This window comes from Mustela nivalis (genome assembly GCF_964662115.1).
Source record: "Mustela nivalis genome assembly, chromosome: 3".
NCBI lineage: Eukaryota > Metazoa > Chordata > Mammalia > Carnivora > Mustelidae > Mustela > Mustela nivalis.
The window spans coordinates 90,565,208-90,589,948 of record NC_139022.1 but is presented as its reverse complement, the minus strand read 5'-3'; the positions used below and the strand labels follow the sequence as shown (position 1 = coordinate 90,589,948).

At 37.1% G+C, this 24,741-nt stretch overlaps 1 protein-coding gene across 4 annotated transcripts in view; it reads left to right on the top strand.

The window, feature by feature from the left end:
- IPO11 (importin 11) overlaps positions 1 to 24,741 on the top strand; it is a 217,511-nt gene that overhangs the window by 172,843 nt on the left and 19,927 nt on the right. For all 4 annotated transcript variants that reach the window (XM_082725882.1, XM_082725880.1, XM_082725881.1 and 1 more), the window contains 2 exons: positions 2,586 to 2,681; positions 9,825 to 9,909. In XM_082725882.1, the coding sequence (XP_082582008.1) occupies positions 2,586 to 2,681; positions 9,825 to 9,909 (181 nt within the window). The remainder of the gene's footprint in view (positions 1 to 2,585; positions 2,682 to 9,824; positions 9,910 to 24,741) is intronic.

Here is a 24,741-nt window from a genome sequence, read left to right as displayed (position 1 = left end):
TTGGAGGTGATATGAGTAGAGAAGGCAGCTGCTTGCATGGGTTGTCCCTAAAAAGTACTGACAAAGAGGCCTGGTAAACAGCTGTAATTTGGAGGACTTTTGTCTTTTTCAGCTCAACATGATTAGTTGTTGATACCTATTTGGAATGTTCCTATATTAAAAAGGAATTTCAGAATCTGTCTGCCTTAGAATGCTGTAATGGATTAGTGGCCAATTACTTTGCAGTAGGAAGTGAAAATGTCTATATACCCTCCACATATCTGTCATACTTCAGTCCAACCTTCATTTTACTGACAAGGAGACCAACATCTGGAGAACTGAATTAAATAACTTCAGTGGGATCACACAGTTAGTGGGTGAAACTTTAGGCCCAATTTTGGTTTCCTAGATTTTCTTCTAGGGTTGTTCCCTGAAATGAATAAAGTAGATTGCATGTGTCTTTCTTCAAAGATTTTTAAAGTTCTTATATAAAGGAAATACCGTGACTTAGAAAATAATTACTCCTGCAATAGAGTACTATATGCACATTAAAATGTATCAGAATATCAACTAGTTATTATTTTGCCCAACTGGTAATTTAGTTGTCTAAAATCGGATCACATTTGAATGTACAGACAAAACGTTTGACTTTACAAAGGTGGGAACATGACCCAAAATACAGTAACTTGGTACTTCTTTACTGAACATTTAAAAAAGTAATCATCTGTGTTAATGCAGAATGAGAAACATGGTATTTCTCTTGTAGGAATGATTCTAGAAGGTCCCTGGACCTTCTAGATTTATTTAGTTATTTAAAATTTATTCAGCTAGTTTTAAATTCAAATAGAATAATTTAGTGTTTCAGTGGATGGTTAAGTACTTCCACTTTTTAAAAGATTTGTTATTGTACAGTTACATGTAGTAAAACTCCTTAAGCATTAAGTTTTCACAGATGTACACAGTGTATAAACACCATAGTATAAAACACTCCTGTCACCCCCAAAAGTTCTCTTAATGTCCCTTTCTTTAGCAACCACTGAACAAATAATATTCCCTCTCCAGAAAGTCACATAAATGGTATGTAGCATTTTGAGTCCATTTTATTTCCCTTAGCGTAATGTTTTTGAGATTTATCCAAGTTGTTGTATGTATCTTTAGTTCCTCCTTATTGCTGACAACCATTTCGTTGAGTAAGTATCTGACAATTTGTCTAGCCATTCACTAGTTGATAGACATTTGGGTCATTGACAGTTTTGAATTACTATGAATAAATCTACCATAAGAACTTACAGATCTGAGGGTACTTGTTTTGGTCTTGGGTAAATATATGGGAATGGGATTGCTAAGTTTTGTGGAGTGTGTTAATTTTTTAAAAACTGCTGGTATAGTTTCTAAAATGGAAATGCCTTTTTAAAGAATTCTTAACAGCCATATATGAGAAGTCCTATTGTTTTTCATCTTTGTAAGCAATTGGTATTGTCTTCTTAATTTAACTTTTAATTAAAATGTTACTGTGGTTTTAATTTGCATGTCTCTGATGACTATGTTATGTTGAACATATTTTCAGGTACTCCTATAACACCTTTATAGCTTATTCAGTGAAGTGTCTTGAAATTTTTGCCAATTTTTAAATTGAGTAGTTTTTGTTTTTGTTTTTGTTTTGGTGCAAATAGGGTAGTTTTGTTAAAGCATGGCGACAGGACCCATGGGCAGAAAACTGCAGAGTTATCTTCTTCAGCTTTTAGAGTTCTTTATTTGTTCTGGATTCAGGTGCTTTCTCACATGTTTTATAAATATTTTATCCTAGTCTGTGACTTGTCTTCTTTTTCTAGGCATTATCTTCAGAAGAGTAGAGTTTTTTCCTTGTTTTTGTTGTTGTTTTGTTTTAAGATTTTTATTTATTTAAGGGGCGCCTGGGTGGCTCAGTGGGTTAAAGCCTCTGCCTTCAGCTTAGGTCATGATCCCAGGGTCCCGGGATCAAGCCCGTGTCGGGCTCTCTGCTTAACAGGGAGCCTGCTTCCTCCTCTCTCTCTGCCTGCCTCTTTGCCTACTTGTGATCTCTGTCAAATAAATAAATAACCTTTAAAAAAAAAAAAAGATTTATTTATTTGACAGAGACATAGCGAGAGAGGGAACACAAGCAGGGAGAGTGGGAGGGAGACAAGCAGGGAGCCCAACATGGGGCTCAATCCCAGGACCCTGGGATCATGACCTGAGCCGAAGGCAGCCGCCCAACTACTGAGCCACCCAGGTGCCCCAGAAGAGTAGAGATTTTTAATCCTCAACATTTTTGTATCTTTAACTTTTTAGCTATAAAACCATCTCAGGTCTATTGTAATAAGTTAAAGAATATTAAACTTATTTTTCCTTTCAGATCTGCCTTTTAGTATTTAAACACTAATACTCTAGTGAAAGAGAAAATTTTAATGTTACATGCAAAGGTAAAATTTCTGCTATGAGAAACATATTTTGAAAGTTTTCTTTGTATCTTAGAAGTAAAATTTCTCTTCATGTTTCAGGGGGTAATTAGAAAAAGAAAAAAAAAAAAAAAGAATTACCTGTTAAAATACTCCAGCTAAGCCTGTTTTGCTTTTCTTTTATTTTAGTGTCATCCAAGATAAATTCTGTGGGATTATAAATATCTCAGTGGAGGGCCTACATGATGTCATGACAGAAGATCCCGAAACAGGAACTTACAAAGAGTAGGTGGATCATTTAATTGATTGCCCTTGATTAGGGGTAGAGCATCATGTCCTGCATGATTTTTGTTCACTACTACCGTATAGACATGGTGTCTTTTTAAAATTTTGTCTTCTATAAAGAAAATTTTGGGTTTTTTTTGCCTCTAATTAGCTTGATCTTGATTGTTAAAGTGAAATGACAAATTGGACTTCAACTTTAATAATAATTTTATGATTTGACATTAGGCTTTTATGTTAGCATATAAATGCTTTTTAAAAAAGAGATTTTATTTATTTGACAGAGACAGCAAGAGAGGAAACACAAGCTCGGGGAGTGGGACACAAGAGGGGACGGGGTGGGGCAAGGGTTGGGGCGGCAGGGGGGCAGGAGAGGGGGAAGCAGGCCTCCCACTGAGCAGGGAGCCCAGTGTGGGGCTCTATTCCAGGACTCTGGGATCATGACTTGAGCCGAAGGCAGACCCTTAATGACTAAGCCACGAAGGCACCCCTGTAAGAGCCTTTTAAAAGATGTTTTAAATATGTTCTTTTTTTTCAATTAACAAAGTTCCCCTGCCTGTTAGGCAAGTTATGAGGAAAAGAGGATTGGTAAACATCTTCTATTTGTATTTGCTTGATAGAAGCATCCCTGGCACCTTTACATATTAGAGTCATGTGGTACTTGACCAGTCTTAAAAGAGAATGGTTAAAATGACATTGTTGGGGGCACCCGGGTGGCTCAGTTAGTTAAGTGTCTGTCTTTGGCTCAGGTCATGATAGAATCTTACGACTATGAATATTGTATATTTATGCATAATATGTGACAAAGTTTATAACTGTGAAATGTTTAGGATACAATCAAATGTTCCTCGGCCTCTTTGGAGTATATAATTTAGGAGACAGATGTGTCTAATAGCACAATGAAAACACTAGGAATGAGTAAAGGCACTTACATATGTGTTGAACAAAGCACATGAAACAGTAGAATTCTAGCTTGTGCTCTAATAGTGAAGAAAAAGGCACTGTGTGTAAGAGTCTTTGGGAAGGGATAGGGCTTAGAATATAGGAAATGGACATAAGTATAGTATGGTATAAGTGGAAGGGATGAGAGTCAGGAAGTTGTTAGAAATAAAGTTGAGAAATGAGTGTAGGTTCATTATTTTCAAGATTAGGATACAGAGGCTGAGAAAAGTACAGTGACACAGCAGATAAGTATAGGAGTCAAGACTAGAACAATGGTGTTCTGACTCATGATGCCAAGCTCAGCAAGGAAGAACGTTTTGGTTTGGAAGGGGAAAGTGTTGGGCATAAGGAAAGCAGACTGACTCGGAGACCATTATTGGGATCCAGACTACAAAGGCCTAGACTTGAGGGCCATGGTACTTGGGTAACTAGGACGTAAAACCATTGTTCCCCTCCCCAGAATTATTTGGTCACTGCTTTTTACCCTGGGATGGTATTTGGCATATGGAAATACAGTGGAGAAATTATTTTCCTGGCTTTTCTAGGTTTTCTAAGAGAAGTTAGACTGATCTGTGATAATCTTCCTATTCTGTAATTTGTGCAGCACATAGAGTTCTCTCTCTCTCTCTCTCTCTTTTTTTTAACTACATAGAGTTCTAAAAATTATAGTCCATCAGACTGTAGGGTATAAATTGACTTTCAGAAAAGGGCGCATGAGAAACATAAATATTATGTAGCTAACTTATCCTTCAGCTTCCCCTTCCTGTTTATTGGAACAGTTTATTCAAAGAGAGTTAATATTTTTAGTTCTATTGAATTCCTTTTTTATTTTCAGTATAGAATAAATTAGAGCAAAGGAAGAAAACCCTGTTTTTTGTTTTTTGTTTTTACCTCTATTAAGTAGCAAATTAGTCAGGGTTTTCCATATAGACAGAGCCAATAGGAGAGATATCGATATTTATATTTATATTTATATTTATATAAATGTAAATAGATTTATTATAAAAAATTGACTCATACAATTAGTGAGTCTGAGAAGTCCCAAGATCTCCAGTTGGCAAACTAGAGTATAGTTTCAGTTCAAGTACAAAGGCCTAAAAACAGGAGAGCCAGTAGTGTAAGTTCTAGTCTGAATCACAAAGCCAGAGAAGACTGATTTTCAAACTAAAAGACAGGCAGAGAGTGTGAATTCTCTTTTAACTAGACCTTTTATTCTCTTCAGGCTTCCACTGATTAAGACTCACCCACATTGGGGAGGGCAGTCTGTTGTACTCACTGTACAAATTCACATGTTAATCTCATCTAGAAACACTCAGGATAATATTAATCAATAATCCTTGTATCCTGCGGTTCAGTCAAGTTGATATATTTAGCCACAATAATGAAACCTGGTTGACAGATCATCTCTTTCTTCAGACTTGTTTATGCCGGACGTTGTGCCTTGTGAGGAAGCAGCTGAGGCTCTGTCCTGAAGGAGTCCACTGCCTAGAAGGGGAAATGGGGACCAGTGGAGCAATACCAGCTACAGAAGAAGAAGGGTTTTGGGGAAACTGAACACCTTCTGAGAATATGAGGTGGATTAGAGCCAACTAGTAAAGTAACCTGAAAAGGGTTTTGGACTAGCTTGTATAGTCAGTGGAGGTTCATTTCACAGTTTCAAAGTTGAAGTAAGAAGAAAAGAATTATATGTCAGAAGAGTCACTTGGGTCTATTGTAGAGGACGACAGGGAGGGGTGGAAAGGCTCACACTGAGTGGGCTTAGACCACTGAAACAACCTAGGAATGCACATTTCCCTTCCCCAGTCCAGACCCATTATATCAGAATCTTTGGGGCTAGAGAAGTAGAATCTGCATTGTAAACAGGAACCCTGGATGATTCGTGTGCCCTTTAAAAATTGAGGATGTGCTGTCTGGGAGATGGAGAAGCCCTTCAGGTAGCTATCATACTACTGTTGATATGAATTTGAGATAGATTGTGGAGGAAGAATTGGCAGGTAGGAAATGATGACAGGTGGGTGTGGCTAGAGAGTTGACAAGTATTTATAGTTTGGTGGACATGACATACATAAATTTTCTAAGATAATGGTGCTATACCTAGCAACCTGTATCTGTTTTTTATGCTTTAATATGTCTTCATACTGTATTCTCATAGGCATTTAAAAACTAAATGTAACATTTTATGTGAGGAAATTGGAGGTGGGTTTATATTTGCTCTTAAGATGGTACCATTTTTTACATAGTAGAAAAGTTTATCTTCCAAGGTAAATGGGTAGTTAGTTAACAGTTGACTGTTAGTGGACTTGATACTGGTATTTCTTAAGAATGGTATATAAAATGAATCCATTTCGAAGAAAGAAGAGTTCTATTTTCAGAGTTTAAGAATCTGGATTTTTTTTTCTTTTTTTTAGTTGAAGTGTAATTGACGTGTAACATTGTGTTAGTTTTAGGTGTACAATTAATGATTCAGTATTTGTGTTTATTATTAAATGATTACCGCAGTTAAGTCTAGTTAACATCCATCACCATATGTAGTTAATAATTTTTTTTCTTGTAATGAGGATTTTTAAGGTTAATTCTCTAAGTACCTTTCATATATGCAGTACAGTGTTATTAACTGTGGTTACTGTGCTATATATTGTATCTCCATGACTTACCTACTTTACCATCGTTTGACCCCTTTTACGTACCCATTTTGTCCACCTGCCACAACTCTTCTAACTCTTGTAACCACTAGTCTGCTCTCTGAGTTTTGCGTTTAGTTTGATGTGGAGTTCCACGTGTATATTTTTGCTTTTGTTGCCTTTGCTTTTGAGTCACATCAAGAAAATCATCACCTGAAGACTGATGTCAGGAGCTTACCACCTAAGTTTTCTTCTAGGAGTTTGATGGTTTCAGGTCTTACATTCAAATCTTAATCCATTTGGGGTTAATTTTTACGTAAGGTGTAAGGTAGTGGTCCAGTTTTTTTCTTTTGCATTGATTATTTATATGTTTGTATTTTAGTTAGTACAGTTCATTAAACCAGGAAAATACATTAATGAAGTTTAAGATTTGCCTTCTACTTGTCTTCAGTTAGAGTGGTTTTTCTTTTTTTCCTGAAATAATACATTTTTCTTAGGCACATTGGGAAATGAAATTGACAACTCCTTGCCAAAGTTTGGGAAGTACAAAGAAAAGACTCAGCCAGCATTTTCATGTATAAGTGGCTAGAATTTCTTAAATGTGCTCTGTTGAAAGCAGTCATGGTTAGGGGCGCCTGGGTGGCTCAGGAGTTAAGTCCCTTGGGCTCAGGTCATGATCCCAGGGTTCTGGGATCCAGTCCCTTGTCCAGCTCTCTGCTCAGTGGGAAGCCTGCTTCTCTCTCTCCCGTTCCCCCTGCTTGTGTTCCCTTTCTCTCTCTCTCTCTGTCAAATAAATAAATAAAATCTTTAAAGAAAAAAAAAAAGGCAGAATAAGATTGTCATGATGCCTGTCAAGCCACTGTCACTAGGGGTTGGAATCAGCTTTTACTGAAGCGAATGGGAACATGGATGCATATAGAGGCATGGAAAAGGAAGATAATAGATAAATTCAGGGTTCCTTTAAGAAGGAGAATGGTTACACAATCAACCAAAGTGCCCACTGCAGATCAGTTGAATATTGCTCTCAGTTCTAGTTTTATTGTGACATTCCAAAGTGAGTTTGTTTAGATTAAATGAAAGGTTTTATTGGATGTTCCTTTTAAGTTAGAAATAATTTTTAAAATTTGATTTAATTTTTTCAGTGTTCCAAAATTCATTGTTTATGCACCACACCCAGTGCTCCATGCAATATGTGCCCTCCTTAATACCCATCACCAGACTCACCCAACCCTCCATTCCTCTCCCCTCCAAAACCCTCCATTTGTTTCTCAGAGTCCACAGTCTCTCATGGTTTGTCTCCCCCTCCAATTTCCCCCAACTCCCTTCTCCTCTCCATCTCTCAGTGTCCTCCGTGTTATTCCTTATGCTCCACAAGTAAGCAAAACCATATGATAATTGACTGTCTCTGCTTAACGTATTTCACTCAGCATAATCTCTTCCCATTCCCATCCATGTTGATACAAAAGTTGGGTATTCATCCTTTCTGATGGAGGCCCAATATTCCATTATATATATGGACCATATCTTCCTTATCCATTTGTCTGTTGAAGGACATCTTTGTTCTTTCTTCAGACTTTATGCCAGTTTGGCTACTGTGCTGCTATGAATATTGGTGTACAGATGACCCTTCTTTAGAAATACTTTAATGTTGCATGTTAACAGTGTTGGTTGTTTCATTGTTTAGAGTTTCTTGTTAGGAAGGATGCTGATTTAGCTGGGTGAAGTGCCTGGATCTATTTAGTGAGTAAGTATAGGATGTGAGAGGTATGTGGCTGCCCAGGTTCACATATTAGTTGTCCCTATTTTAGACTATTTTAAAAAATTATTATTATTATCATTATTACATTCATTGCCTATATATTTTAGCTTATTAGAAATCTGTTAATTCCCACCATGCCTTTTATGTAAAATATGATTCCCTATCTTTAATATTTGTCAAAAAAAAAAAGATTTGACTTTTAATTGGAAATTTAGCTGCAGGAGAGAATTTCATCTTTAGGTTTTTCAAATTCATTTCTTTTCCCCTCTCAATTTACACCTTCCAGAGACCCAAGTGAATGCAGTTTGCAGAATTGCAAAGGATAAATGTTCTGCCCTCTCAATAATTTTTGGTCTCTGGAAAAAAATTGTATGTGTTAATGTGTATTCATATTAAGAATATACTCCATTATTTATCTGATAAATCATTTAGGGAAAGGAGAACAATTAGTTTTTACTCTTCAAGTAAGTTAACAGATTGAGGAATGTGGTGAAGGAATTTCATGCAACATGAAGCATACTTTCCTGGAGATCAGATTCACTGCAGTTAGAATTCAGATCTGCAGCAGGCATAAAATGACTAATATGAAGGAACTCCTTACTCTTCAGTTCAAAATATAAAGTGGGAGTTAGGTTGTTTTCTAGACATTTCACTGTACTAAATAGCATTTGGGCTGGGATAATAATATAATTTCTCACTTTGTGCCAGAGTCCCTTGGCGAGCTAGTTGTGCTTTGTCATTCTATTGTATCGTGGTGGATGAAAGCATTGCAACTTCAAGAGGTTAAGACCATGTGGCAGGTTAGGAATTAAGCTCTTGCTGTTTCTGATCGCAGTTTAAGGTTCTTACTATTTGAGTGCACTGGTATGCACTGACTGGGTCACAAGTAGTTGTTCTAAAAGTTGATTTTTTTTTTAATGGTGGGGAATAGGGGGAAGGGATGCGCCTATCCTCTGCAAGAGTTGATCCTGATCAAGTTTCTGGTGTCAGCACTTGTCTTTAACCTTGAATTAAAAGTTATTTACACAGCTCAATCAGGAGTTAAGTTTCTTCTGTACTTGCTACAAAACATAAGAGAAACCAAACTTTCTTTGCCACAGTTTATTGGTTAGGAACCTTTGACTCATAAATTACTGAATTCTGCTGTTCTGAATTAGGAAGCAGTGAGGTTTACTCCATCAACTGGATTCACTAGGCAATATTTATTTCTTGTCTCCCTGGAAGAGAGAAACTATTGACTGAATAGGAAACTGTATTTCTATTATCTCTGTTAATGGTGAAAAGCAGTGGTGCAGATAATCAAAATAAAATGATTTATAACTGTCCTGTGGGTACAAGTGCTCTAGGGACAAGTTCTCCATTTGGAGCACAGAACAGAGTATTGCATAATTAATGTTGTTTTAATGATGTTATTATTTAAATTATTGCTATTGTTATGAAGCATGTATAATAATCTACAGACATATGAAGATTGGTGGTAACAGAAGTATTAATTTTAATTAAATATCTGTAAGTGTCATCTTTTAGAAAAATGTAAAGGGTATACCTTGCTTTGTCAAGTGATGTATGGCTTAAAAATCACATATCTATAAATTCTTTACAACTGCTTCCTTAAATTCTCAAGTGATCTAAAATAGTTCGATATGGCCTTTTTTCTAAAAAGTGAGGTATATTTTTGTAAGTAAGTCTTAAAATGATCAACTTATCTAGCTTTTTCTCACATTGTAGTACATAAAAGCATTAATGTTCCAGTGGTTTTCAGGGTTTGTTTTAGCATGTTAGCGACATTTTTTATTTACTTAAAACTTCTTTTTTTTAATGTAGCTGTATGTTAATGTCTCATCTCGAAGAACCAAAGGTTACAGAAGATGAAGAACCACCCACAGAACAGGATAAAAGAAAAAAGATGGTAAGTTAAAAAGTAACTTTTAAAATTTGAAAGAACCATTATTATTATATTCTTTAGGTTTGAAAATGTCTGTTGGTCAATTCATCCATGTATCTTTCCCCTGTTGTAGAATTAATGTAAGCTGAGCTTTGAAATTTGGAGTGTACTTCTAAAACAGATAAATTATGTTCCTAGTAGTCCTAGTACAGGAAGTAGAGTTAATCTCTTAATCTGAAAAAGCTTTTTTTGTCTTATCAGAGCAAAGGGTTTACTCTTTCACTTACAGAAAACATATGACTCTCAAAACTCAATTAAGTTGTAATGCTTACTTTTCAGTTTTGAGGAGATTTACTGAAATTGCTTCATTCCCTGTTACCTCATGAATTTTCATAATGAATTTTTTTCTGAGACAATCATAGGCCTTTATAAAAATTCCTTTAAGTTAACTGCTAAATAGAAACAAAAACAATTAGAAACCTCTAAAATTTTCTGCCTTTAAAATTCTTTGTAATCTTGAACTTTTAAATGTTTACTTTGACACATGAATATAAAATAGCTACGTAAGTCAACTTTTTCCTGTTTCCTCATGGAATCTCTCTGGTCCCCTGGCCTCACTGTTACTGATTGCATTGTGCTTTCTTTTTGTCATTTGCCCTTGAGAACAACAGTAATATCCCTCAAAAACAGAGTAAAGAAATCTGTATATATGATGGCCATGGGATACCGCTGAATGCCTAGTAATTCCCGGTGATCGTTATTTTGGTCTGCTCACGACATTCCCTCCTTGAATTATGCCTCACTAACTCACAGGGGGCTCCAATTGTCCTCACGGTGGAGCTGATCCTGCGCGGCCCTGACAGCCTCCTTTTATTTTATTTTTTTGAATTTTTTAAATTAAAAAAAATTTTTTTAACTTTTTTTTTATGTTCAGTTAGCCAGCATATAGTACATCATTAGTTTTTGATGTAGTGTTCAGTGATTCATTAGTTGTGTATAACAGCCTTCTTTTAAACCCTGTTAGAGTTTAATCCATTCTACCTGGCATTTTCGCTGGAGTGATGATAGCCTTTCAGTATAGCCTAACAGTTTGTCTTCTCCTTCCTTGTCTCCACTTTTTAAAGCACTGAATATATAATTGGTGTTATGGAAACTATAACATCTTCCTTCATAGGAGTCTAAACTTGTAAATGAGTAATAGGTATTCTGCTTTTATTCATTCCTCAGCTTTTATGCACACTTTATTCATGTCATTCTGCTTGATTGACCCTTAGCAAATTCATCTATTCAGATCTATTTTTCATCCTCTAGAGAATCCTCAGTAACAGCACATAGTACTAATTCTAATCCTAACTGGGTTTTGAGGGCAAGTGAAATACTACATAAAGGAACAGTGTATGAGCATGGTTTCAGAAATGACACTTCAGGTTTCTTGTTTAATTTTTGTGATTTTAAGTATTATTTGAGAGCTGGTTGTTTTATCATTATTGTTCTAATCATAGGCAATATTATTTTACAGAACAACCATTATTTTTTCCAGGGGTTGATTTTATTTGAAATTAGTCATCACAGTAGCTTTTTGATATAGATTTATATCATCTCTACTAAGATTTCCAGTGCCTTAGACTTAGAGCATTAGTCTAATACTGATGATACCTCAGCATTTATGGTTAATGCTGGGATTATTTATCTTAGCCTTGAATAGGTCTAATTATGAATACCATGATAATTTTCTATAACTTTTCAGTAGCGATATTAGTTTCCTTGTATCTTCAGGGTTACCAGTATAAATAATGTATTTTTTCAGTAATTGTATCATCATTCTTATACTGTGTTGTCTTTAACATGAGAAATTTTTTGAGAACTATCTAGGTGTGTCCTGGTTGTAATTTCAAAGGGAAAAATGTTTGCTGGTAGATGACTATTAACTATTATTTAAAACGAAAACCAATCTAGTGTCATAGGGCTTTTCATTTTAAAGTGAAACTGTTCACTTACAAGGAAGAAAAAGTGTGACTGCTTGGTTTCTCAATTACATAATTAAAAGTTAGATTTACTTACTGCCATTGTTGTCTTCAAGTGGTCCCTAAAATGTGGTGTCTGCATTTCAGTAGCTGCTTTGCAGAGGATAGCAGCAGTGATTGTAATTCTGAACAGTGGATGATTAACATTACGTCGAATGTGCCAGGTGACGTTGCATGGATTTCTGAGCATTCTCATAGTTTGCTTTAAATAAGGGTGAAATTTCCATCCAGGAAAGCTCTTTAGCTGTCCATACTTCTGAACTAGCCCTTTTTCATCCAGCTCCTGTCTATACTACCTGTTTGGGGAGAACTAATGGAAAGTCCAGTGCATTCATTTTATTTCATCTCATTCCTAAGGTCTCTCTCTATCCACTGTGCTCCAGGACTAGAACAATAATTTTGTGACTTCTTCCATAAATAATTAAGCTAATATATTAACATTTTAAGTTGCTTATAATTTCTGTTTTGTGACGTGTGAAGTTGTACTTTTCCAGATTTAAGTTTTTGAGCATATTACGCTTTCTGGCAACTTGGTGGTACTGACTGAGAAAGCATTCTTAATGAAACGTTTGATACAGTAAGGAAGGCTGTGTTAATGAGGTATTTCTGATCACACTTTCATGTTAAATATTTCTCAGTTTAAGCCCCAGAAATATATTAGTAATCTGCTTCTAGACATAATAATCTAGTTTCATATATACTTACTAGATGCTTTAGTTGGTAATGTCACTATAGATAAGCTTGAACATTATTAAAACTAACTAACTTTGGGGCACCTGGGTGACTCAGTTGGTTAATCGTCCAGCTCTTGGTTTTTGGCTCACGTCATGATTTGGGGGTTATGGGATCAAGCCCTGTGCTGGGCTCCGCGCTCAACGTGAAGTCTGCTTGAGATTCTTTCTCCCTCTCCCTTTGTTCCCCTTTCCCACTTGTGAGCATGTGCTCTCTCTCTAAAATAAATTAATAAATCTTTAAAAACAAAACAAAACTACACTAACTTCTCATTTTCCTGTGCTGGTAGAGCATTAGCAAAAATAATGGTCTATCCGGACATCATCACTTTACATGACTTTGAAGTAGTAATATTAATATCTTATCTGCATAACATTATCTTTTTTTTTTTTTTTAAGATTTTATGTATTTATTTGACAGAGAGAGATCACAAATAGGCGGAGAGGCAGGCAGAGAGAGAGGAAGGGAAGCAGGCTCCCCGCTGAGCAGAGACCTGATGAGGGGCTCAATCCCAGGACCCTGGGATCAGGACCTGAGCCGAAGGCAGAGGCTTTAACCCACTGAGCCACCCAGGTGCTCCACATTATCTTTTATTTTTTTTTTTAAGATTTTATTTATTTATTTGACAGACAGAGATCACAAGTAGGCAGAAAGGCAGGGTGAGAGAAAGGGAGAGGAGGAAGCAGGCTCCCTGCTGAGCAGAGAGCCTGATGCGGGGCTTAATCCCAGGAGCCAGGGATTACGACCTGAGCCGAAGGCAGAGGCTTTAACCCACTGAGCCACCCAGGCGCCTCCCACATTATCTTTTTTTTAAAGAATTTTCTTTAGAGTGTCATCTGACTTAGTCCTGTAACAATTTTATGATCAGATATTGATGAGGAAACCAAGTGACAGAGAAGTTGCCTCTTACTCAAGAGTTACAGATTCTGGGAAAGCAAAATTAGAACTGAGCTTTCTTGACTCCTAGCCTGATCCATTCTTTATGATTTTAATTTCTAAAATTTCTGTAGCTTCTGAAATGTTCTGAGAAGCTCCACATACCATTTTGCTGAAACTGTACAATGTACGGGAACTACATGTTTGAGGGGGAAGTGCCAGCTTAAAACACAGCTTAGCTACCACAAGTCACTGGAATTGGAATTAGATCTTTAGATTAAGTATAGTTTGTCATGTCCTCATGATTAGCATGGCTAGGAAACAGGTGGTTTATTAATTTATATATTTGCTTTACTTTTACAGTTAAATGTAGTTTGCAGTTATATATGTGTGTGTGTGTGTGTGTATATACATGTATTATTATATATGATTATATATATAATATATATATATATATATATATATATACTATAAAGAAGAGCTAGAGAAATTATCTTGAAGAATACCCATTGAGAGAGATCAATTTCAGGGAGAAGGTTAATGAGAATTCACAAAGATGCTAATTATTTTGTGAGTAACATTGAGTATTTACTGCATTTAAGTATTATTTTAAGTTTTTTGTGTAATTATTGAATGCTCACTATGTGATAACACTATTCTTGAAATTGAGCATATGGCAGTGAATGGAGCTTAGAGCCCAAAGAAATGATTTATGTATAATAACAATGTGAAGTTTATGAAGATTAAGTGATAAACATCAGAGTAGTTTTATAAATTCATAGCATGCTCATGAAACGTGGCAGTTTTATATATAGTGTTGCTAGAAGTATATTTTTACTGTGTTTCAATAGCCCTTACTTCATTGACAGTAACTGTTTTCTCTCTGTCTGTCTGTCACTCTCTCTTTTCTTAGTTTTATAGATCTTTGCAGGCCTCTTACTTGATTAGTTTTTTTCAAGAGAAATATCATTTGGGAACTCTTTTAACGGTTTTCAGGATAATTTATACTTGCAATGAATTTGATTTATTTTTCATCTTTTATGTACACGTGTGGGAATATATCTTAATGTATTTTAGAAGAAAATTTAGAGCTGTCTCAAGAATAGGAACTATTATTTTGCCATTATCTCTCTCAAGAGGTAGATTAGAATTGAAAACATTTGTGCGATATTACAAACCGATGGAAATATAATTTTAACATGTTGTACTTTACTTTTAAGCTGTTGTTTGCTGAGTGAAATCTGCAGGTGAATTTTTACTGGTTTGTAATCAAGTCTTAAGCTTTTGATAGGCTCAAATATTTGTATGACTAGCAAGAGTTTTAAATTTTAACTTGTACCTTATATAGGTTAAATTTTAACTTGTACCTCATATAGGTCAAACAGAATCTACAGCGTACCTGAGCTAAATTTGGGGTGGAACTAAGTATTTGTAGGCCAAATGACATTAGCAAACCTGGCATCACAGTCTTTTGTTTTGGCTGTAGCATATCAAACCAGCAAATGTCTTTTAGGTTGGGTTGCATTTTATTTGATAAACTCATAACGAGATCCTGAGTCTCATGCAAATAGAGTAGATCCTGAGCATGACTTGCATATTGCCTCCGAATGAGTAACATCTCCTGTATTCCTGTTGCCAAATGTGGCACTCCATCAGGGAGGCACTAGAGTACGGCACTGTGGGAATGGAATTGTCTGAAAGTCAGAGCTAACAGTTTTTTCCCCTTTTTGAGGATAGGTAGACCACCTCAGCTTTCACCTTTCCCTCCCTCTCCTGTTTCCTCCTCCCCTGAGCTCATCCTGCATCCTGTGGTCAACTCTTCTCGAGAACTTTTGTTTGCCTAACTACTAAATGCACCAGCGTTCCTTAGACTTCTACTTAGTAGAATTTAGAATACATTGTCAGAGGGAAAGTTAACCTGTTATCTCTTGAAAATATTCCGTCATGCTGTTTTATAAATGTTCAGTCAAAATGCAGTGTTAGCAGGGCACCCTTTGATAGTGGTTGGGTTGGGAAGTTGTAAACTCTTCCAGCATGATTTTGATCACTGAGAACCAGTCGAGTGATTGTTTCACTGACCTCTTTTGCCTCTAAAAAAAACTCAACAGAGCTAGTAGAAGGAATCATATTTGGCTGTCACTAATAAGGTACTGTGTTTTTCTTAGTTAACTAATAGTAATCTTGAAATTTACACACAAAAGGCATTTTTATTTTTCAGATAATATTATGAGATTAAGCCATCATCTTATTGGTAGTTTCTGAACTGTTTTTGAGAATCCTTTCCCTGTTACATTCAGTAATCAAGGTAAATACCATATTGTTGAAAATAACTTTTTCTTATTCAGCTTGTGTGCATTGTCATGCTAAGTTACAACTTTAGAGAGCTTTCTTGTTGCTTTTTCACACTGTGCCCAGTTGAACTACATTGTTCCCCCTCCACTTTCTTACTACATCTTGACCTCCTCCTAATTTAGAACTGATCCTCATCCATAGTCCTAAACTCTGACCTTTCTCTGTCACAACCTCTTCTTCCTTACTAACCATTCCTTGTGTCCTGGAAATTCTGTTTTGTGCTTTTATCTGAAGTCCTATGATTACTCTTATTTTTATAGTCTTTACACAAACTTATTTTCACAAACTCTCTTATCTTTTAACCTAGATTTTCTTGTTTTTCTGCTGCTTTTATCTTTGGACAATACGTAGCTTTTGCCACCCCACTAAACTTGTGCTACTAAATTTGTAAGCCAGAAATCAGGCTTACGTATATCTTAAAAAACTTCACATGTTGTTTTGGTGTCCAGCCAGGGTTGCGAACCACTTTAATAGGAATTAAAGTCCCTGCCAGTCTTTGATGGACTTCTGCACCGTGTTCTGCCCACGCTTTTGAGCCCTATCTTCCTTTTCCCCACTCTTGTTTCCTAAACCAGACGACTTGTTTCCATACACATTACACGTTTTCTTGCCTCTCTTACAGCACTCTCAGACGAGTCCTTACATGTAGAGGAGCCTCTTCATCCTCATTCTCTTCACTCAGCCCAGTTATTTGCTATTTTCCCCACGAGGCACCCTCTCTTCTCACTGATTTCCCTTCCTAGCCATGCGTAGTTACAGAAATGGTGTTTGCCTCTCCTGGACTTACGTAGCGTCTTCTCTATACATCTCAACTGCCCATACCACCTCTATGTAACCTACAACTCAAATCTGTGATCTCCTTGAAATTAGGAACGATGTCTCACTTATCTTTGTCTATGTATGTGCATATATCTTTGTCTATTACAGTAAAGCTTTGTTGAATAAACGTTTCTTGCATTACATATTAATGTTTCTTTAACTGTGGCATTCTCTTTAATACTTATGGCACCTTAAGAAAATCAGTTAGCCAATAGTATGTGCAAGCAAACAGTGTTTTACCTTTTAGTTGAAAAGATTAACTCTAGGGGCACCTGGGTGGCTCAGTGGGCTGGGCCTCTGCCTTCGGCTTAGGTTATAATCTCAGGGGTCCTGGGATCGAGTCCCACATGGGGCTCTCTGCTTGGTGGGGAGCCTTCTTCCCCCCTCTCTCTAATTGTGATCACTCTCTCTCTGTCAAATAAATAAAAATCTTTAAAAAAAAAAAAAAAGGAAAAGATTAACTCTAAAATACACTCCTGTTTTCTTTGTGTCCTTAGATAGCTATATTCACATTGATGAGCTGTATTCACATTGGATCCATTTCCCTCTGCCTTAACATTACAGAGTTCTCTCCTCTTTACATTCTCAAAACAAATTTAGATCCATAACCTACAACCTCTTTCCTTACCTTGCAGCTTATTAGCAGCAGGGGAAAAATAGCAGTGGCACCACACAGACACAGTTTTCCTAATTGACTTTGTAGCTAATTAGTCCTGGAAGGAACTGTGTATCCTGTTTCTTGAGGTCTCTCATATTGATGGTCTTTATAGTAAAAAAAAAAAACAACACTCCAAAAACTTTTAATCATTTACCTGATTATTCAGACTATGTGGATTTTAGTCTTTAAGCTTTTTATTGCTTTGACAATGCACCCTAGGGACATCTTTCTTGTAAAACTTCATTTTGTAACCTCTAAGCAATATTTTGAGGGAATGGTAGTATTTAGTGTTATTTGGTATAAGTAATTAATGTAAGTCTACAATAATTATGTGATACATAGAAACTAGCGCTTTTAAAGGCATTTTATGTATTTATGTATTTATATTCTATCTGTTCACAGAGGAAAATGGCATATGAGTACCCATGCCTAAAAATACAGTTTTACTGATAGCAATGTATAAATAAAGACTTGGAAAAATGTCAAGTGTGCATTTGGGTTTGGGAACATCCAAGGACCCTAGTTTCAAAACCCTTAATTCAGAAACTGGAGGGGGAAGTAAATTTAAGATCATTATTGTATTTATTTAGGCAGAAATTCTTAACCTGGCATTCAGCCTGTGGATTGACTTCTGGGGGAAGTTTTAGAAACACCAGTGAGACGGTATGCAGATTTGGGTGAGAATGTACATTTTGGTAAAGAAGGAGGTTCTTTAGGGACCAATAAAAGATGAATTGTAAAGAAACTCTTGACTCCTCTATAGGACTTGGATATGGATCTTTCGTTTTTTTCACACACCGGTATGTACTGTCTCCCCATCCTGACTAATTTTCCTCCACTTGGCTTTGCTTGGGCCATATGCTTTATGTGTTTGAGTAGTGAGCGAACACTGAAACTTAGAATCAAGCTCTTTTTAACTCTATCCAGTTGGTCATACATACTGTTACCATGCCACTAGCCAAATGACATGTAGGCTGCTGAGAAAAATAGTAAAATTGGGCCCAGGGGCATGGGGACCAGGGCTAGTGCCCAAAGGTAAGAGAACCTTGGGGTTATTCTTCCTGCCTACCCCCCCAACCCCTGCCCCAGTTCACTTGAGAATTATTCATGAATATCACTCATGGTTTCATTAGCAAGAAGATGTGTTTTTAACAAACCAGTGTTTCCAAAGATTCCTTTCCAGTTTCCTCTCAGGGTCCTAAAAGTAAGAAGATGACTCTCAGGTTAACTCACAGACTTATCTAGTTTCTTGAACCGTTATACAAAAGTACCCATTCAGCAAGCAGTCATGGAGTTAGCTGTCATGTACGATGGTAGTGTGAGCTGAAAGTGCGGGGAGATGACAGAGAGCTGAAGATGAGGTGTGAAGGGGAGATTAAGGAGAGAAGCCTTTCCCCACGTCATGGATGCTTTACACAAGAGATTTAATTTCCTTTGTTTTTTGAGATTGTAAATTTGTTAAATTGGAGTTGTTTCTTGCAAAGATGAAGATAATAGGCTTTGAAGTTATCCTTCCAACTGAAATAAGTGAAAAACAAGATGAAATACATAACCTTTTTTAAGGCACTGTAAATCAGAATATGAAGAATAGTGATTTCTGAGAAACAGAAAACAAACCCAGTGAACCCTCCAGTTGTCACAGTTTACTGCCTGGAGAGAGTTTCCAGAGAGTGGCACAGGGATCCCAGTGTTCTGTTCAATTTGAAGAGATAGAGCTGGAAATCTGAAGATGCCAAAGAGGTTCAAGTTACCAGAGAAGAGAGAGCAGCCCCCTTAGAACTTGCTGGATCTTTGGAGGGTCCCTTGTGACTTTTCAACTCAGTACTGATTAACACACACAAATGTGGAAGTTACTCATGGCCAGGGAAGGATCCTCCAGGAAGGGTTGTTAGGGAAACAATATTCAGAGCTGACAGACCCAGCAGTAGAACTTGTTGTCAGAGTGGAAACCTCAGAAATGATAGGATATTAGGTAGAGGATTCAGAAGTGTATGTCAGTGGTGATACAAAATTATTCCCATATTAGGTATTGTTCTGATCCTGCCAAACAAAGGTAAAAGCAAAATCTGAAAAGATCAAACTGTTTCCAACAGTGTAACCATGTCCTAGAACAAAACTCAAGACTATAGTCATAGAAAAATTTCTAGTATCTAACAGGGCAAAAATTATAGTGCCTGGCATCCGTTAAAAACCAACAGGCATGCAAAGAAGATGGAAAATATTCATACGGGGTGGGGGGGTGGGGTTAATCAATTTTAACTACCCAAAGAATAGATACATATGGTGGAAATAGTAGAAAAGATCATTAAGACAGTTTTTATAACTTTGTTCCTTCTATTAAGAAGCTAGAGGAAGGGCACCTGGGTGGCTCAGTCATTAAGCGTCTGCCTTTGGCTCAGGTTATGATCCCAGGGCCCTGAGATTGAGCCCCTGCTCAGCGGGAAGCCTGCTTCTCCCTCTTCCACTCCCCCTGCTTGTATTCCCTCTCTCATTGTCTCTCTCTCTCTGTCAAATAAATAAATAAAATCTTAAAAAAAAAAAAAAAAAGGAAGGGGCGCCTGGGTGGCTCAGTGGGTTAAGCCTCTGCCTTCGGCCCAGGTCATTATCTCAGGGTCCTGGGATCGAGCTCCGCATGGGGCTCTCTGCTTGGCAGGGACCCTGCTTCCCCCTCTCTCTCTGCCTGCCTCTCTGCCTACTTGTGAGCTCTATCTGTCAAATAAATAAATAAAATCTTAAAAAAAAAAAAAAAGGAAGGAAAAGATTGAGCTTGTTAAATAGAGACGAAGTTACTTTATTTTTTTTTTTTAAAGATTTTATTTATTTATTTGACAGATCACAAGTAGGCAGAGAGGCAGGCAGAGAGAGAGAGGAGGAAGCAGGCTCCCCACTAAGCAGAGAGCCCGATGCGGGGCTCGATCCCAGGACCCTGAGATCATGACCTGAGCCAAAGGCAGAGGCTTTAACCCACTGAGCCACCCAGGCGCCCCAAGACGAAGTTACTTTAAAAAGACTGAAATGAACCTGTAGGAATTAAGATCTATAGTATCTGGTGGGGTTAATATAGATTAAGTATTGGAGAACAAAACATTAGTGAATTTTAAAGAGCTAGAAGTCGAAACTCTCCAAAATGAGACAGTAAAAAAGACATGTGGAGGGGTAAGCCATATAGATCATCCTAAAGCAGCCTAATGTACAAGTAGTTCAAGTCCCCAAATGACAAAACAGACAACAAAAAAAATATTTGAAGAAATAATGGCCAGATTTTTTCCAAGTGTGATGACAACTGTGAGTTCACAGGTCTAGGAAGCTTAGAGAACCCTAAGCACAAGAATCAAGACTGTCCCAAGCTGCATCATAATCAACTTGCCACTTTAATCCAGTGTTGAAGAGAACATCTTAAAAGCAGTCAGGGGGTAGAAATGAATGCATTACATAGAGAGGAAAGGAGGTAAGAATGATAACAAACTTGTCATCAGGAACATTGCAGGCAGGCTGACAGTAGAGCTGCGTTTTTAAAATACTGAAAAAAAAAAAGCCTGTTTTTAAAAGCTGTTTTATTACTGAATTAATGTTTTAGAATATATTTTTACTATCAAAAATAATTTTTTGGGATGCCTGGGTGGCTCAGTTGGTTAAGCGGCTGCCTTCAGCTCAGGTCATGATCCCAGCGACCTGGGATCGAGTCCCATGTTGGGCTCCTTGCTCAGCAGGGAGCCTGCTTCTCCCTTTGCCTCTGCTTGCCTCTCTGGCTGCCTGTGGTCACTCTCTCTGACAAATAAATAAAATCTTAAAAAAAGAAAAGAATTTATTTTTTTTAAATTTACTCCCTACATACTTTGGAAAGTTAACAAATTTTATTTTGGTGAAAATGGAAGATAGCATTTTTTTTTTAAGATTTTATTTATTTATTTGACAGGGAGAGATCACAGTAGACAGAGAGGCAGGCAGAGAGAGAGGGAAGCAGGCTCCCTGCTGAGCAGAGAGCCCGATGTGGGACTCGATCCCAGGACCCTGAGATCATGACCTGAGCCAAAGGCAGCGGCTTAACCCACTGAGCCACCCAGGTGCCCCAAGATAGCATTTTTTTACTCAGCAGTGCAAAGTGTTTACAGACTATTTGCATAATCTGTAACAGTATTATAGATGACCACAGAAAACCTATTACATTAATTGTCAAATTTATCTCACAGTATTACTGGGTACGTTTTGTGCTCCTGCTTGAATGAAGCCACAGAAGAGTAGGCATGAGTGCTTTATAATCATCAGTGTAGAAGTACACACACTTGATACTTTATGGCTTGCCATCTAATTCTTTTTTTGCCTTTAAAATTGCTGAGATTGTTTCTTTCTTTTGTTTTAATTTTTTTTTTTTTAAGATTTATTTATTTCAGAGGGAGGGAGAGCACATGAGCCAGGGGAAGGGCAGAGGGCGATGGAGAAAGAGAGAATCTCAAGCAGATTCCAAGTGAGGCGCCTTGATGTGGGCTCTGTCCCAGGACCCTGAGATCATGACATGGGCCAAAATCCAGAGTCAGCTGCTTAAGTAAGTGAGCCCTGCAGGCGCCCCTTATTTTATTTTAGCCTTTGATACAAAGTGATCTTTAAAGTCTATAGATAGATAATAGGAAAAAGCCAGCCTACTCGAGAACTTGTCTGCTGAGAAAATCAAGTAGATCCAAATTGTTCATGATGAATGTGTTTGTTTGTGTTTCATTAAGCCATTACCAGGAGGTAAATTTTGTCTTTGTTCCTTTGCTCTTAGAAATCTTTAAAACTTAGCTCTTACACTTTAGTATTACATAACAGTTTACAAAATTATAATTACAAATTACTGCTTCTCACTTTGCAAAGAAAGCAGTTGTGCTATTAAAATGTACACATTTTTATCTGTATAACTTACTTGCTTCCCTTATAGTTAGCTGAAAACCTAATTTATTAAAATTGTTTGCAAATTTTCACATTTCTCTATTATCTTAAAAACATTTCAGTGTACTCTTAGTTAAGTGCCAAATAGTCCTGCCCACTACTCTTGACTTCAACACAATGGCAAGAGTAGCATCTTCACAGTACATGATTTGTCTTTCGTATTTATTCAAGATACATTTTTGTATGCTTACCATGTGCAGAGCATTGATCATTGTAATCAGTATTTCCTTCACTAGTGATTATGTATACCGCAGAACCTATCTTCTGATGTATGTCCATCAGGAATGTATACATGCTCTTCAAAAACTTTTAAGGGCGCCTGGGTGGCTCAGTAGATTAAGCCTCTGCCTTCGGCTCAGGTCTTGATTTCAGAGTCCTCGGATCGAGTCCCACATGGGGCTCTCTGCTCAGCGGGGAGCCTGCGTCCCCCTCTCTCTCTGCCTGCCTCTCTGCCTGCTTGTGATCTCTCTCTGTGTGTCAAATAAATAAATGAAATCTTTAAAAACAAAACAAAACACATTTAATACTCTTAGCTTACTACAAAGCCAGTTTCCTGAGAGGATTTACTTGTTTTTATGTATGCTTTGCTCAGAGTCCATGGTCCCTAAGTTCAACTACCTGACTGTTAATACTGTTGTTAATGATCCTTATCTTCATTTCCAGATGATACTGAAATGTAAAAAAGGTTGTCCTGAGACACATAACTTTACCTAAGGCTGGCCATATTAAAACAACAACAGCAACAACAACCAAAAAAACCCAGTAAATATTTCAAAGTTGTAGATTGAACACAGCTTCCCTTACAAGTGAGACCCTCAAAATCAATGTGACACTTACCCAAAGTTTATATATACAGTTTTTTTGTTTGTTTTGTTTTTTAGATTTTATTTGTTTATTTCACAGAGATGGAGAGAGAGAGAGACAGGGTGAGAGAGGGAACACAAGCAGGGAGAGTGGGGGAGGGAAGAGCAGGCTTCCCGCTGCTCAGGGACCCTCATGTGGGGCTCAGACCTGGGACCCTGGGATCATGACCTGAACCGAAGGCAGATGCTTAATGAGTGAGCTGCCCAGGTGCCCAGATATACACTGTTTTAATTGGTAATTCAGCTGTTACAAACTGCAGACTTTGCATGTGACATTAAAACAGTCCAAGAGAGGGGCACCTGGGTGGCTCAGTGGGTTAAAGCCTCTGCCTTCGGCTCAGGTCCTCATCCCAGGGTCCTGGGATCTAGCCCCGCCATTGGGCTCTCTGCTCGGCAGGGAGCCTACTTCCCTTCCCCTGTCTCTTTGCCTGCCTCTCTGCCTACTTATGATCTCTGTCAAATGAATGAATAAAATCTTAAAAATAAAATAAAAAAAAACAGTCCAAGAGAATGGGAAACAAGGAATTAAAATAATCCAAATGAGATGTAATAAAGGTACAAATTGATAACCAAGCATCCTCCTGAGAAAACAGTTCCTCCTGTAATCAAGCTAAAATGTTAATCAAAAAATAGTTTGTGATCCAGAGGTTAGGATCTTTCACAGTAGGCTACATAATTATAATCAAAAGATACTGGAAAAGAAAATTCTATTGAAAATGCCCTTGAAACTAAACAAAGTGATGGTTTCTGAGTTTCTGTTTTTAGTTGAGACTTCAGATTAATTGCTTGCTGACCTCAATATTGTTCTTGAGTTTTAGAAAGCAGGCAATCTCATTACTTCCTAAATTGAATTTACTTACCCTGAATTGTTACTAAGAACCTTAATCAGGAAGAGTTAAGTAACTTTGCCACTGTTTATTTGGAAACTTTGGCACTGGGGTATTGACTCAGTGTTAAATAAAGTCTTCATCTTTATACATGAAGAATATGGCCTCATTTGGCAGAATGTATTTTCAATAACAGGTAATATTCCAATGAACATTTGATTGTTTTCTTTTCTTTCATTCTTCCTTTTTCCTTCTGCTTCTTTTATAAGGAGCCTATCTTTTGAGAGAGGTGAAATTAAGAAGACTTTTCAAAGAATTGTTCTTTGTAGCAAGTTCCTATTTTGAAGACTTTTTTAAATTATAAAAGTAACCTATATTCTTTTAAAACCCACAAAATTAATTACATGATAGGAAATACCCTTTCCCCAAGGTAGCTTTTTAATAACATGATACTTCTTTCCAAAGATTTTATTTACATTAGGGGTGCCTGGGTGGCTCAGTGGGTTAAAGCCTCTGCCTTCAGCTTGGGTCATAATCCCAGGGTTCTGGGATCGAGCCCAACGTCGTCCTCTCTGCTCCGTGGGGAGAGCCTGCTTCCTCCTCTCTCTCTGCCTGCCTCTCTGCCTTCTTGTGTTCTGTCAAATAAATAAATAAAAAAAGATTTTATTTATATTATATAAACATCTGTATGTAATTCATAGAAATACTATACATTTTATTTATGCTGTTTGATTATATTTATATATAGTAGATACATGAGCAACTTGTATGTGCATACA